This window comes from Phyllobates terribilis, unplaced genomic scaffold (assembly GCF_046119375.1).
Source record: "Phyllobates terribilis strain yellow unplaced genomic scaffold, ASM4611937v1 Scaffold_5__5_contigs__length_657084704, whole genome shotgun sequence".
NCBI lineage: Eukaryota > Metazoa > Chordata > Amphibia > Anura > Dendrobatidae > Phyllobates > Phyllobates terribilis.
In genome coordinates this window covers 149,732,228-149,749,034 of record NW_027362765.1, presented here as the reverse complement: position 1 = coordinate 149,749,034, position 16,807 = coordinate 149,732,228, and the positions used below count along the sequence as shown (strand labels likewise).

Below are 16,807 nucleotides of genomic sequence, written 5' to 3'. Positions count from 1 at the left end.
ATGGGCATTGCTTTTAAGGGAAGAATAGATCTGTACATTCGGCACCCAGTGGACAATAAAATGGTGCCACATAGTCACTGCGGTCCTGTAGTATGAAGTCATACAGGACTCAGTGCACCTCTCTACAGCCACCGTGCACTTTGCACGTACCATTATTGGTTTCTGAACTTGCACACTTGCAGTAATAATTACTGTTTTCAATCATTTTCTTCTAGCATCTCACTGCAGAAAAAACTTCAACCAAAGTTTAGGATGCTGGACACACTCTTTATTGAACTTAAGCCATGGGCACACATGACGGTGGTTTCTTCATTCTTGCACAACGTCTTTCTTTTCAGGTTTCTTAATCACATTTGGATTCTCGTGAAAATCCGGGGATCATTTACTGAGGATGTCTGTGTGATGTTCATCACTCTTCTCCCATACACTATGCTCAGCATTCTTGTCACTGCCAAGTGGTGCCGAGGTTGTCTCCCACTGTTTCTTTGTCTCCCTCTGATAGAGTTTTTTCTTTGCTAGAAGCTCACGCTGGGCATCCCAAGACCAAGAGTAGGTAGAGAACATGTCGCAAAACACTGGGTTTCTGGTTTCCTGTTCAATCTGTCCTCCCTGAATCCTGTCCCATAAATGGAGCGTAGCAGACTGTTTTCTTCTAACAGTTCTTTCCAAGAAGCGTTTTTTCCCCAGGTCCACCTATACTCAAGCAACGAGAGATTATCGGTTATGGCAAATGATGGTGAATTTAGACCGGGCTGATATAAAATATAACAAGCACTGAAAATAAAGTTGGTATGTCTGTTGTGACAGAATGATGCCCAGGGCTCTGTCTAGTGTTACACCTCAGTCTCATTCACTTGAATAGGGCTGAGCTGCAATGCCAGTCGCATGCACAGATGTGACTCACCTGGTGTCGGACCAAGTTATGGTCATTCATGTTCAGCTTTTGTATCTTATTGGTAGGCAATCTCAAGTCTATTGGAATGGGGTTTGTTTTACGTTTACATCCTGGAATATAAATGTCCACCTAAGAAAGGGATAAAGATGAAAATACAAAGAATATGAATGATTGATGTATTACCCAGTGTTTAAAAAAGTTTGTCTGGGATTAGAAAAAAAGACCTTTTATTTTCCCAGAAACAGCTCCACTCTTGCAAATGGACTGATCTAGAAAGTCACCCACTTACAAGTCACTAGGCTTGTGCTACAGACAAAACCCATGGGCAAGTGTGGTGCTGCTTCTGTAAAGAAAATCAGGGGTTTTATTTAAAACTAAGGAAAAATATTAGCAAAACCCTGGTCCATTAACCATGTTGGTAGTCCTTGGCTGCCGGACCAGAAGAGCCCTGTGAACCTCCTCCTACCTGCCGTCATCCCCGGTGCCTCTTCTGATTAGTAGCCCCGATACAACGTCATATTCGCTGCAAAGATGATATCGAGCTAGGCTTACTAATCAGAAAAGGAGTCGGAAATGTCAGCAGATAGGGGGAGGTTCGCAGGGCTCTCGTCCAATGGCCACGGACAAGATTGATGAACCAGGGTCCTGCAAATCTTTTTGCTCAACTCTAGTTTTATTCTGAGTCTGAAGAGACATTTTTGCTTTACATAATTACAAATTTACATCTACAGACCAGGAAATTTGTTTGTGCTTTTTACTAAAAGAATTACATGGAAATAATAGGTGGAACTTAATAGATCGATGTGTTTTAACCTTGCCATGTAAAGAAGGTTGGCTTTGCCAAAATCAGCATCAAGCTCTAAGGTGACAAACCTGAATGCCACGGCGCTTTCTACCCCTGACATCCGTCTGCATGTCTACGTCTGAGGTTTCTTTATGTCCCTTGTAGATGGTTTTCTGCATCAGCCTGTGGAGTTGTGGGTGTCCAGATAGTTTCTTTTCCTTCCTTGAGCTCAGAGGTACACATGGTATCACATCATAGGCACTACTAGCACATGGACCTATACATGAAACAGTAGTATTGGGTAGTTCACCTCTACACCTAAAATTATACATCATGCTACCTGCATTTCTCCATGTAATGACCTTTATTTATCTTCATCTGCTTAAGGCAGTGTACCAGTTGTTTGTCTGTGATGCCCATGATTCGTGCATCACTGGCAAAATTCCCTATTACGTGGGACTTTGACATCTTTTTCTTGGGGAATTGTGGAATGGCTTCAAATTTTTCCTGGTAGTACCTGTTAAAGTAAATCATAAGGATTTAGACCAGAGTTTTATGTTGAGTCAGTGTCTTCGCACAGAGCAGTATAGTATTCATTAAAATCTAGCTTAAGATGACTGAGTTAGCGCAGATAACCTCAATATCCCACTCATCGGTTTTTAGGAAGCTGAGATGCTTGGGGTCCTCACCATGTATGATATAAGATAAAAGGGTTATGAGGATCAGAGCACATACGCCACCATTCTTAGGGTTTTAAATGAAGTTAACCTCAGTGTTGTATCTTCCATACAGTCAGGCCAAGCAGCTGCAATACTGTTCACCACTGAATGACTTCCCTTTACACATAATTTGCCTGCAGTGGCCACTAGGGGGACCTCATAACATACAGATTTTTACAGCTCTCATTGTTAGTACTAGCTGTACAAATACACATGTAGCGCAGATGACCTAATAGGCGGCTGAATACAGAATTTCCACCGTTTTATCAGGAATGATCCTTTTTTCTCTTCCCTCATCTTGTCCACTTTTCCGTGAAGTTGAGTGTCCCCATGTACCTAATCCTTTGTGGTATTGTACTGGTGATACATTGTATCTAATCCTATCTGAGTACAGTTCTTCCGCTGTATGTAATAACTTTGCGATACTGTGCAGCTCAAGCAGTTTAAAGGGAATGTTTTCTTCTGTGCATCGGAGTGGGCCTGGGGGAATTGGGTCTTCTTCAGCTCCGGCCCCTCCGCCTGCCTCCTGTGTTTCTACAGGTCACTGATTATTCAGTGACCAGCCTCTGTTTTGAAATTTCCTGCTGCTGCCATCATTGGGTGGGCGGCACATGCGCAGTGTAAGATTCTGCGTCCGGTCTTCAATAAAATGGCACCAGAGTCGGCGCATGCGCAGATCAAGATCTGAGCAGAGATCTTGGTCTGCGCATGCGCCGACTCCATTTTATTAAGGACCCGAAGAACAGACGTGGAATCTCACACTGCACACGTGCCACCCATCCAATGAATGCAGAGCAAAATTTCAAAATGCAGGCAGTTTACTGAATAATCAGTGACCTGTGGAAACACAAGAGGCAGGTGGAGGGGCAGCGCCTACCTGGTGAGCTGACGGTCGGTGTGGTAGCTAATCAGAATAATTTTCTGCCCTATAGCAGGGTTGTGCCTGTCCAGCACAAGAAGTGAAGGTGAGCACTGAGCAATACTTACTTGGACCTTGTCCTATGCGGTTGCCGATTCACACAGGTAAGCGCTTTTCTCTCTTTTTTCTTCCATGAAAATCAATTTTAATCAACTAAATTGGGTTGTTTAGGCGGCAAGCACATGGATTATGGATTTCTGCAAGTTCCATTCAGTTAAAAGTGGACTGCTGAAAAATCAGCTGTGTGCAAATACAGTGGTGTGAAAAAGTGTTTGCCCCCTTCCTGATTTCCTATTCTTTTGCATGTTTGTCACACTTAAATGTTTCAGATCAGCAAACAAACTTAAATATTAGACAAGGATAACACAAGTAAACACAAAATGTAGTTTTTAAATGAAGGTCTTTATTATTAAGGGAAGAAGAAATCCAAACCTACAGGTCCCTGTGAAAGAGTCATTGCCCCCTAAACTTAATAAATGGTTGGGCCATCCTTAGCAGCAACAACTGCAATCAAGCGTTTGCGATAACTGTCAATAAGTCTTTTACAATGCTCTGGAGGAATTTTGGCCCACTCACCTTTGCAGAATTGTTGTACTGTAATTCAGCCACATTGGAGGGTTTCCAAGCGTGAACCGCCTTTTTAAGGTCATGACACAGCATCTCAATCCGATAAATGCCAGGACTTTGACTAGGCCACTCCAAAGTCTTCATTTTGTTTTTCTAAAGCAATTCAGAGGTGGATTTGCTGGTGCGTTTTGGATCATTGTCCTGCTGCATAACCCAAGTGCGCTTCAGCTTGAGGTCACGAACAGACGGCTGGACATTCTCCTTCAGGATTTTTTGGTAGACTGCAGAATTCATGGTTTTATTTACCACAGCAAGTCTTCCAGGCTCAGAAGCAGCACAACAGCCCCAGACCATCACATTACCATCACCATATTTTACCGTTGATATGTTCCTTTTCTGAAATGCTGTGTTACTTCTACGCCAGATGTAATGGGACATACACCTTCCAAAAAGTTTAACTTTTGTCTCACCAGTCCACAGAGTATTCTCCCAAAAGTCTTGGGGATCATCAAGATGTTTTCTAGCAAAACTGATACAAGCCTTGGTTCTTATTGCTCAGCAGTGGTTTTTGTCTTGGAACTCTTGACATGCATGCCATTTTTGCCCAGTCTCTTTCTTATGGTGGAGTCATGAACACTGACCTTAACTGAGGCAAGTGGGGCCTGCAGTTCTTTGGAGGTTGTTGTGGGGTCTTCTGTGACCTCTTAGATGAGTTTTCGCTGCGCTCTTGGGGTAATGTTGGTCAGCCGGCCACTCCTGGGAAGGTTCACCACTGTTCCATGTTTTCGCCATTTGTAGATAATGGCTCTCACTGTGGTTCGCTGGAGTCCCAAAGCTTTAGAAATGGCTTTATGACCTTTTCCAGACTGATAGATCTCAATTACTTTGTTTCTCATTTGTTCCAAAAATTCTTCGGATCGCGGCATGATGTCTAGCTTTTGAGAATTTTTTGGTCTACTTCACTTTGTCAGGCAGGTCCAAATAAAGTGATTTCTTGTTTGAGGACAGGTGTGGCAGTAATCAATCCTGTGTGTGGCTAGGGAAATTGAGCTCAGCTTCCCAAAGATGTGATAAACCACAGTTAATTTATGTTTTAAGTGGGCTGAGGGGGTGGGAGGCAATCACTTTCTCACACAGGACCCTGCAGGTTTGGATTTATGTTTCCCTTAATAATAAAGACCTTCATTTAAAAACTGCATTTTGTGTTTACTTGTGTTTAGTGATGAGTGAGCATGCTCATTGCTCAAGATTTACGAGCATGCTCGGGTGTTTTCCGAGTATCTTCAGCGTGCTTGGGTGTTATGTTTTCGTCACTCAGTGCTCATGATTTGTGACTGCTTGACAGCTTTAATACATGTGAGGAATGACTGTTTCTTAGGCAATCCTCACATGTATTAAAGCTGTCAAACAGTCGCAAATCATGAGCATTGAGTGACAAAAACATAACACCGAGCACTGCTGAAGATACTTGGCGAGCACCCGAACAGGCTCGCCAAAAGGGTTAACACAACATACTCGCTCCTCACTACTTGTGTTATCTTAACTAATATTTGGTGTCTAAATATGGTGATCTGAAACATTTAAGTGTGACAAACATTCAAAAGAATAGGAAATCAGGAAGGGGGCAAGCACTTTTTCTCACCACTGTATGTCCTAATTCTGAATTTAAGAACTTTGTAGTACTTCAAATTTTTAGAAAATTAATGCATGAAATTGAACCACATAGCATTTACAGATTCTAAATAAAATGACTGCCCATTTTTAATAGTGAATAGACTTCAGCAAAAAGATTTGCAGAACCCGGGTCCTATTCTATGCTTAGAACTATATAGCAACAGATATTCTCAACAGACAAACACAATGATAGCGATCTACATGTGATGCCTGTAATAATTAAGCTATAAAGACACGTCAAGAGTGTTTTTCAATAAGTGCGGACCCTGGGCACAGACCCATCATGAAACCTTTAGGCTATGTGCGCACAATTAGGATTCGAAGGAGAAATTTCCTGAGAGTTTCTGCATCTCCTTGGCAGGAGAAACGCGGCGGAAATTCCACGCGTTTTTGACGCGTTTTTTTAAGCATTTTTGTACATCAATGAAAGCTTTTTGGAGCTAAATAAAGTTATTTGGTGGGACATTGCTTAAACCCTTGGATTACCATCAGAACTGGGGTGAGTATATTGGTTAATTTAAATGATTAAAGAATGTGTTTGTTGTATTTCAAATAAAGTGTTCGCTCCATGTTTGTGTGTTTATTTAACTCTTTACTTTACTTTAATTAGGTTTGGTCATGAAAAGGTCTGATTGATACCTTGTCATCACCAAACAAAAGAGCTGGGTGTCAGCTAGTCTCATTCACCCAATCTTCATTAGCATTTCTATTCATGTAATTTATGCGGCAGCTGTGAGCTGCTATTTTTAGCATGGGAGGTTCCATTTGCAAACATGGTCCCTGGCTATAATTAACAGCTCACAGCTGGTCGGTTAGCTGCTACATCCCCCCGATCAGAACTCAGCAGCGCTTTGGATGATTTTTGTAGCGTCCAAAACGTGGTGTTCTAATGCCGCACTTTTTTTGTCGGTAAATGTGAATCCACCGCATATAATGACACTTCAATTGGTCAAAATCTGCAACAGAGGTGAGTTTGGGTACGTGGCCACGATCAGGAGCCGCTGCAGGTTTGACGCTGCGTGTTTATACAGCGTCAAACCTGCAGCGTCCAGATGTTACAGCATAGTGGGTGGCATTTCTAGAAATCCCATGTCCACTATGCGTGCATCTGAGACTGCGGATCACCCATGGACACTGACATGCGGCGCGTCTTTCAGGACCGCAGCATGTCAAATTCTCTTGCGGAGTCGCTAGTCTCTGCAACAGAAATTTGACTATTAGAATGTATTGAATGCGGTAAATACGCATGGTTCAGTGAACACATGTGGATTTACCTGCGTTCAATAGAATGCAACGTTTTGGATGCAGCAAAAATATGTGTCCAAAGCAATGCTACGTCCGGATCGTGGGCACAGGCCTAAAATTAAAAAAAATATATGGCGTGGGCTCCCTCGTCATTTTTATAACCAGCAGAGGGAAAGCCGACGGCTGGGGGCTGATATTAGTAGCTGGGGAAAGGGCCATTAGTCAAAAATCTTCCCTGGCTATTAAAATCAGCCCACAGCTGTTTGTTTAGCCTTTACTGGCTAGATTATAGGGGGACCCCAGAAAAAAAATTGAAGTGGGGTAATCCTATAAAACCTAACCAGAAAAGGCTAAACTAGATAGCTGCGGGCTGATATTAATAACCAGGGTAGGGGTCATGAATACTAGCCCCCTCTGCGGCTATTAATATCACCCCTCAGCAGCCCCAGAAATGGCGCATCCATAAGATGCGCCAAATCTGGCGCTTAGCCTCTGCTCTTCCCACTGCCCTGTAGCGGTGACGAGTGGGCTAATGGGATTGGGTTCACGTCAGCCTTGTATTGGCGGCTGACGTGAAACCCAGGTTAGTAATGGAGGGCATCTATAAGACGTAGTAAAATGGTCGCCACTTTTTCAATAAAACACACGGCCAGAATAAAGTATTTTAATAAAATAAAAAACACGGTTATACATTTTTTTTTATTACACTCTGTCCGCGAAGCCATCGATCTTCTGAAAAAAACGTAAAATAACAACCATATCCCTCACCTGTCTGACGTCACGACGCAGTTCACGATTACCGCCAATTGTCCCTCGGCGATCCGGGTCACTTCTACAGCAGTGACATCAGCAATAACTGATGTCACTGCTGTAGAAGACAGCAATGTACACTGACAGGAGTGTAAAATTACTCCTATCAGTATACATTGCTGTGCAGGAGTGAGGTCACTGGGGTTCATCTGATTAGCCCCGGTGAGCTTAACACCATGGGAACATTCTTCAGAATGCTCCTACGGGGAGGTCACGTGATCGATCAGCTGACCACTCATGTGACCACAGGTCCTGGCAGCACAGGGAGAGAACATCGCTGGGGACCAGGAGGACACCGGGGGCCGCCGGATAGGTGAGTATATGGATTTTTTTTTCTTTTTTCACTGCCGGTGGCTCCCGGCTCTGCTGAGGAGAACTACTGCTCCTCTCAGCAGCTTTTATCAGCAGTCGGATGAGAGGAGTTGTAGTTCTCCTCTGCCGACCAGGTACCACCCACAGCGCGTTTCCGGAGCGCTTCCCGCCCATTGGATTTAATTGAAATGTAGCAAATCCGCAGGTGTAAATATTATACTTGCGGATTTGCTGCGTTCAAGTAAAGTCAATGGGCGGGAAACGCTCTGGAAACACTGGGCTTAATGGTCATGCAGCAGTTTTTTCCGCAATGGTAATTCTGAGCGGAAATTTCCGCATCATGTGGGCAGCACATCAGGATTACCATTGCTATAGCTGGCAGACCTAGCAAGTGTTAGACCTAACAAGCGTAATTAACAAGCGTTTTCGAAGCGTTTCCGCGGCTTAAAAACCGCCGCGAAAACGCATCAAAAATGCTTCGTGTGCACATAGCCTTATATAGGAAATACTTTTGTGGACTATTATCTCATTATTAGACTGATTATACATAATATAAATATTAATGCTACTGAATAACGAGTACTCCTCCATAACAATTCCTTCATTCAAAGTTTTTTGTGGTTTGTGAAAATCAACCCTACTTTCATGCATTTAATTGCAAGAGTTTTGTTGTTCTCTTTCTTTTTTACAAACATAATAATAATAATCTTTATATAGCGCCAACATATTCCGCAATGCTTTACGTACATTATCATGGCTGTCCCCATTGGGGCTCATAATCTAAATTCCCTATCAGTATGCCTTTGGAGTGTGGGAGGAAACCCACGCAAACACGGGAAGAATATATAAACCCCTTGCAGATGTTGTCCTTGGTGGGATTTGAAACCAGGACCCAGCACTGCAAGGCTGCAGTGTTAACTACTAAGCTACCGTGCTGCCCTGAGCCACCATGCTGCCCAACAGAATTTTAAAGTGATTATCCAGGTATTTGATACAAGAATATCCTTAGGATAGATGATCAATTGGTTGGGGTCCAACATTTGGCAACCCCAATCAGTTGTTAGTAAGTTGAGTGACAGGCCGCCAGATGTAAAAGTGTACATAGCCAAAAGTGCACAGTTCTGTGCACAGCTCTTGTATGCTATGTAGTAGTCTTTGCCAAAAATGACAGTTCCTAGTCTCTGATAATAGTAATAATACCCTTAATGATAGATCATCAATATCATATTAGTGAAAAACTTCTTTAAGTCTTTTAAGGAAGCCTATGGGAATACATGAAAAAAAATATAGCTAAAGAATACAAAGGTTTATAGGGAACCTGACAGGTGATTCACTGGCCCTACCACTTCAGCCGTGTATGGTTTATGCTAAAAATGCTCTGGCATTTCAGAGAAAACATTTATTTAAAAGTCGGCCACGAACAATGCTGCTTGGGTGACTAGACCAAGAGGCTGGTCCCTAGTGACTTCTCCTCACCCACTCCCGTTGAGTAATAGGTCACTCCCCATAAGCTCAACTATACTTTATATACACTATTACATACACTTTATAACATACATACATACATGCTATTATAAGCACGATGTACCACACACACACACTTATATACACTATATACTACATACACACTTATATACACTATATATATATGCTATTATATGCTTTATATACTACACACACTTGCATACACTATGCACATGCGGCTATACACACTACGTACTACATACACACTTATATACACTATATACAGTTAGGTCCATATATATTTGGACAGAGACAACATTTTTCTAATTTTGGTTCTAGACATTACCACAATGAATTTTAAACAAAACAATTCAGATGCAGTTGAAGTTCAGACTTTCAGCTTTCATTTGAGGGTATCCACATTAAAATTGGATGAAGGGTTTAGGAGTTTCAGCTCCTTAACATGTGCCATCCTGTTTTTAAAGGGACCAAAAGTAATTGGACAATTGACTCCAAGGCTATTTCATGGACAGGTGTGGGCAATCCCTTCGTTATGTCATTCTCAATTAAGCAGATAAAAGGCCTGGAGTTGATTTGAGGTGTGGTGCTTGCATTTGGAAGGTTTTGCTGTGAAGTAAACATGCGGTCAAAGGAGCTCTCCATGCAGGTGAAACAAGCCATCCTTAAGCTGCAAAAACAGAAAAAACCCATCCAAGAAATTGCTACAATATTAGGAGTGGCAAAATCTACAGTTTGGTACATCCTGAGAAAGAAAGAAAGCACAGGTGAACTCATCAATGCAAAAAGACCTGGGCGCCCACGGAAGACAACAGTGGTGGATGATCGCAGAATAATCTCCATGGTGAAGAGAAACCCCTTCACAACAGCCAACCAAGTGAACAACACTCTCCAGGAGGTAGGCGTATCAATATCCAAATCTACCATAAAGAGAAGACTGCATGAAAGTAAATACAGAGGGTTCACTGCACGGTGCAAGCCACTCATAAGCATCAAGAATAAAAAGGCTAGACTGGACTTTGCTAAAAAACATCTAAAAAAGCCAGCACAGTTCTGGAAGAACATTCTTTGGACAGATGAAACCAAGATCAACCTCTACCAGAATGATGGAAAGAGAAAAGTATGGCGAAGGCGTGGTACAGCTCATGATCCAAAGCATACCACATCATCTGTAAAACACGGCGGAGGCAGTGTGATGGCTTGAGCATGCATGGCTGCCAGTGGCACTGGGTTACTAGTGTTTATTGATGATGTGACACAGGACAGAAGCAGCCGAATGAATTCTGATGTATTCAGAGCCATACTGTGTGCTCAGATCCAGCCAAATGCAGCCAAACTGGTTGGTCGTCGTTTCATACTACAGATGGACAATGACCCAAAACATAAAGCCAAAGCAACCCAGGAGTTTATTAAAGCAAAGAAGTGGAATATTCTTGAATGGCCAAGTCAGTCACCTGATCTCAACCCAATTGAGCATGCATTTCACTTGTTAAAGACTAAACTTCAGACAGAAAGGCCCACAAACAAACAGCAACTGAAAACCACCGCAGTGAAGGCCTGACAGAGCATCAAAAAGGAGGAAACACAGCGTCTGGTGATGTCCATGAGTTCAAGACTTCAGGCAGTCATTGCTAACAAAGGGTTTTCAACCAAGTACTAGAAATGAACATTTTATTTACAATTATTTAATCTGTCCAATTACTTTTGATCCCTTTAAAAACAGGGTGGCACATGTTAAAGAGCTGAAACTCCTAAACTCTTCATCCAATTTTAATGTGGATATCCTCAAATGAAAGCTAAAAGTCTGAACTTCAACTGCATCTGAATTGCTTTGTTTAAAATTCATTGTGGTAATGTCTAGAACCAAAATTAGAAAAATGTTGTATCTGTCCAAATATATATGGACCTAACTGTACATGCTATTATATGCTTTATATACTACATACACACTTACATACACTATATACTACATACACACTTACATACACTATATATATGCCATTATATGCTTTATATACTACATACACACTTACACTATATACACTATATACCATATACACACTTATATACACTATATACAGTAAATGCTACTATATACACTATATACTACATACACCCTTATGTACACTATATACATGCTATTATATGCACTAAATGTTTTTCCCTCTATATCAAGGAGGCTTGGGGACTTTCTTGCACTCCACATGCTTCTGGCATCAAACTATTATGCTTCTACTTGCTGGACACAATAATTATGTTTTGTATTAGACAAAATCAACATAATTGCTGAAGCTTCTCGAGACATCAGGTAATTATTTAAGCTTCCAAACGCTGCACCTTATGTGTCCGGCCAGCTTCTGCACGTAGTGTGGCCAGAGTACACAGACACCAGCCAGGTGGTCCATTGTGACAGCGACCCACAGGAAATCTGCCTGTTAGAGTGCACTGACGGTTCGGGTCTTTGGACCATCGACGTGGCTGCTGGACCAGGATCCTACAAAATTTTTGCTGAACTCTACAATTGCTAAAAGTTAGATTTCTACTCACTTTTCTATTTCAGCAGTGGATTTTGCAGGAAGACAAGATTTTTGCAACAGTCTGGAGATAGCATCAAATAAAACCGTATCCAAATACTCCTGTTCAGATACTGGCAAAAGCCGTTTTCTGTCTGCAACACAAGCCATAGAATTGAAAAAACAAAACAGTAAGCCATACACAAAAGCAAGTGTGAACTGCACTTAAAATCATGAATCATAATGCAGAGTAATATGTGGCTCCAAACATGGTCACACATTCCTGCCTCTGGTAATAGAGGTATTTTTAGTGCAGAGAATCTCTAGATATTGTCTGCAAACAATAGGAAACAAAATCTATGCTAAAAAGAAATCTTCAAACTTACCACTGCACACAGTACAAATAAATAATATAAATATGTGATGCCCTTTATCTGGGGATAAAGTTAGGAGAGCGGCTATGGGCAATTTGCTCATCTGGAGGAGATGTTAGGATATCAGCACTGAATGGTTGTTCTCATCACATCAATAGCCTGATGATGACAGCAATTTGCTGTTGAAACTCTTTGCCCTAAATAAATTATATTGTTTTTCCAGTCTCTTTCCTGGATTTGGCAGGACTCATATATTTCTAATTTTGTCTTCTTCTTCACACAGCTCATATATAAAATTTAGCTTACAGTGCATTGTGAAAGTATTTGGCCCCCTTGAATTTTTCTACCTTTTGCCACATTTCTGGCTTCAAACATAAAGATATAAAATTCAAATTTTTTTGGGAAGAATCAACAACAAGTGGGACACAATCGTGAAGTGGAACGAAATTTATTGGATATTTTAAACTTTTTAACAAATTAAAAACTGAAAAGTTGGGCGTGCAATATTATTCGGCCCCTTTACTTTCAGTGCAGCAAACTCACTCCAGAAGTTCAGTGAGGATCTCTGAATGATCCAATGTTGTCCTAAATGACTGGTAATGATAAATAGAATCCACCTGTGTGTAATCAAGTCTCTGTATAAATGCACCTGCTCTGTGATAGTCTCAGGGTTCTGTTTCAAGTGCAGAGAGCATCATGAAGACCAAGGAACACACCAGGCAGGTCCAAGATACTGTTGTGGCAAAGTTTAAAGAAGGATTTGGATACAAAAAGATTTCCCAAATTTTAAACATCTCAAGGAGCACTGTGCAAGCGATCATATTGAAATGGAAGGAGTATCAGACCACTGCAAATCTACCAAGACCCGGCCATCCCTCTAAACTTTCATCTCGAACAAGGAGAAGACTGATCAGAGATGCAGCCAAAAGGCCCATGATCACTCTGGATAAACTTCCGAGATCTACAGCTGAGGAGGGAGAGTCTGTCCATAGGACAACAAACAGTCGTACACTGCACAAATCTGGCCTTTATGGAAGAGTGGCAAGAAGAAAGCCATTTCTCAAAGATATCCATAAAAAGTCTCGTTTGAAGTTTGCCACAAGCCACCTGGGAGACACACCAAACAAGGTGCTCTGGTCAGATGAAACCAAAATCGAACTTTTTGGCCACAATGCAAGACGATATGTTTGGCGTAAAAGCAACACAGATCATCACCCTCAAAACACCATCCCCACTGTCAAACATGGTGGTGGCAGCATCATGGTTTGGACCTGCTTTTCTTCAGCAGGGACCGGGAAGATGGTTAAAATTAATGGGAAGATGGACGGAGCAAAATACAGGACCATTCTGGAAGAAAACCTGTTGGAGTCTGCAAAAGACCTGAGACTGGGACGGAGATTTATCTTCCAACAAGACAATGATCCCAAACATAAAGCAAAATCTATAATGGAATGGTTCAAAAATAAACATATCCAGGTGTTAGATTGGCCAAGTCAAAGTCCAGACCTGAATCCAATCGAGAATCTGTGGAAAGAGCTGAAAACTGCTGTTCACAAATGCCCTCCATCCAACCTCAATGAGCTTGAGCTGTTTTGCAAGGAATAATGGGCAAGAATTTCAGCCTCTCGATGCATGGGCGCACCCAGGATCAAAACTAGGGGGTGGCAAACCATGGTCATTCGGGTTGTAAAATTTTAAAACGAAAAAGGTGAATGAAATGAAAATTTTAAGAAAATTATATGTAATTATAGAAGTGCTTTGTAGCGTCGGCGTCCCTGCCCTCTGCTAGGCAGGGACGCTGTTCCCCTCACCTCTCTGCTCCGAGCCTGGCGTCCTCCTCCCGCTCTGCTGGCAGCGCGCGCTCCTTCCCGGCCACTGTGCTTAGGGCGCGCGCGCTTCCTCCCTCTTAAAGGGGCCGCGCGCGCCGTCCTAAGGAGTCCCCGGCCAATGGCCGGAGGACTTTACCATATATAAGGCACCTCCTCCAAAATGGAGGTGCCTGAGCAATGTTGTTGCACTGTTCACTACTCTGCTTCAGCCCTCAGGTCCCGTTGCCAGTTACCTGCCAGATACCTGCCAGATACTTGCCAGATTACAGCCAGATTCCTGCCAGCCTGATATTCAACTACCTGCCTGCTAGCCTGAGGTCCGACGGTCTGCCTTACTACTCCTGTCAGTCTGTCTAAGGACCAGCTTGCCCGCTCACCTGGGAGCGCACATCAACTACCTGCCTGCTTGCCTGAGGTCCGACGGTCTGCCTTCCAACTCTTGTCAGTCTGTCTATGGACCAGCTTGCCCGCTCACCTGGGAGCGCACATCTGCTACCTGCCTGCTAGCCTACCTGGAGGCTCTGCCGTCACGTGCTGTGACCACCTGCCTGTCCAGTGACTCCTGCCCGCTCACCTGGGAGCGCTCATCTGTTGCCAGTCTGCTAGCCTACCTGGAGGCTCTGCCGTCACGTGCTGTGACCACCTGCCTGTCCAGTGACTCCTGCCCGCTCACCTGGGAGCGCTCATCTGTTGCCAGTCTGCTAGCCTACCTGGAGGCTCTGCCGTCACGTGCTGTGACCACCCGCCTGTCCAGAGACTTCTGCCCGCTCACCTGGGAGCGCTCATCTGCCGCCTGTCTGTTGGTCTTCCTGGGAGCTCCGCCGTCACATGCTGTGACCACCCGTTTATCCAGAGACTCTCGCCTGCTCACCTGGGAGCTCACGTCTACCATCAGCCGCCACAGGTCGTACCAACCCTTTACCCAGAGACTGCCCCGGTCACTTGCCGTGACCATCTGCCCGTTCACCCAGAGACTGCCCCGGTCACTTGCCGTGACCATCTGCCCGTTCACCCAGTGACTGTCCCGGTCACCTGCTGTGACTGCCTGCCTGGTCGCCACCCGCTCCCTTACAAGGACCGCCCCCTTGTATAGTAGCTCAGTGGTTCCGCCTCCCAGACCCGTTACATGCTTTATTAGTTATTACAATTATTTGCTTGCAAAAAATTTTGATTTTTATTCTAATTGCATGTCTTATACTAATATAATTTTTCTTGGGTTTGAAGAAAACTTGTTCAAAACTTTAGTTTCAATCCAGTCCAGATTTTCCTTGAAGAATTTCCGATGGACGCTCATCAAACACAATCCAGTCAGTCTGTCCTCTCCCATTGTACTTCTGTGCCAGGTCTTTACCCTTCGAAGAGTATTGAAAGATCGTTCAACAATAGCTGTGGTGGACGGGAAAGCACTTAAAATGAAGAGTGCGTGCCTTGTTGCAGGGAAAAAAATATTAGCCTCCTCAAAAAGTGCAGCCACTTCAATGTCTTTAACCACCTGTCCTTTCTCCAGGTCCGGTTCCTACTCCCAAGGCCCAGGCACGAGGCCCTTCCAAATTTCAATATTTACACAGTGAGTGAGTGTATTGTGTAATTTACACTGAATGGCTGCCACAGTCACTGGCAGCCGGCCCACAGTAACAGGACAAGCGCTCCGCTCCGGCGGGATTCTCAGAGACAGGAAACAGGGGAGGCAGGCAGCGTGCTACGTCAGCACGCCTCAGGAGTCAGGACCGTGATCAGGTGACATGCAGCATGCGTTAAAGGTAATCCCGGCCAGACCCCATGCAGTGACACTGCGCAGTTCGGGCCGCCGGGTGCAAAGCAGAGCAGTCACCTGCGGCTGGCCGCAGAGGGAACTTTTGCTGGCCGCGAACGCCGGTGATCTAAGTGTGTGTGCGGCAGGGCTGGCTCAAGGTTTTTGTGGGCCCCGGGCGAAAGAGTCTCAGTGGGCCCCTTTAACACATACCACGATTCATGATGCACAGATACCGAAGAGAAATATATATAGTACAATGCAAAGATTTCACTTCTTACATTACATGAGTGATATCTATTGTAAATTCCACAATAGCTCAGAAACCAGCGAATCGCTCCAAACAGTATACTGGCCCCCATAAAATGATCCATACAGAATACTGGCCCCCATAAAATGCTCCATACAGGATACTGGTCCCCATATAACGCTCCATACAGGATACTGGTCCCCATGTAATGCTCCATACAGGATACTGGTCCCCATATAACGCTCCATACAGGATACTGGCCCCCATATAACGCTCCATACAGAATACTGGCCCCAATATAACGCTCCATACAGAATACTGGCCCCCATAAAATGCTCCATACAGAATACTGGCCCCCATATAACGCTCCATACGGAATACTGGCCCTCATATAACACTCCATACAGGATACTGGCCCCCACATAACGCTCCATACGGAATACTGGCCCCCATATAACGCTTCATACAGGATACTGGCCCCCCATATAATGCTCCATGCAGGATACTGCCCCCATATAACGCTCCATGCAGGATACTGGCCCCCATATAACGCTCCATGCAGGATACTGGCCCCCATATAACGCTCCATGCAGGCTGTTCCCCCCACATAATGCCCCACGCAGACTGTTCCCCCCACAAAATGCCCCATGCAAGCTGTTCCCCCCCCATATAGGATGTCACCCC

At 43.8% G+C, this 16,807-nt stretch overlaps 1 protein-coding gene across 1 annotated transcript in view; it reads right to left on the bottom strand.

Annotated features, from left to right (window-relative positions):
- Positions 1–287: 287 nt before the first annotated feature.
- The window catches only part of EFCAB3 (EF-hand calcium binding domain 3), a 31,742-nt gene continuing 15,222 nt past the window's right edge, over positions 288–16,807 (bottom strand). Inside the window, exons 3-7 of the mRNA XM_073681066.1 lie at positions 11,955–12,075; positions 2,042–2,196; positions 1,769–1,956; positions 905–1,024; positions 288–693 (exon numbers count right to left, since the gene is read on the bottom strand). Coding sequence (XP_073537167.1) covers positions 379–693; positions 905–1,024; positions 1,769–1,956; positions 2,042–2,196; positions 11,955–12,075 — 899 coding nt within the window. The 3' untranslated portion in view covers positions 288–378. The remainder of the gene's footprint in view (positions 694–904; positions 1,025–1,768; positions 1,957–2,041; positions 2,197–11,954; positions 12,076–16,807) is intronic.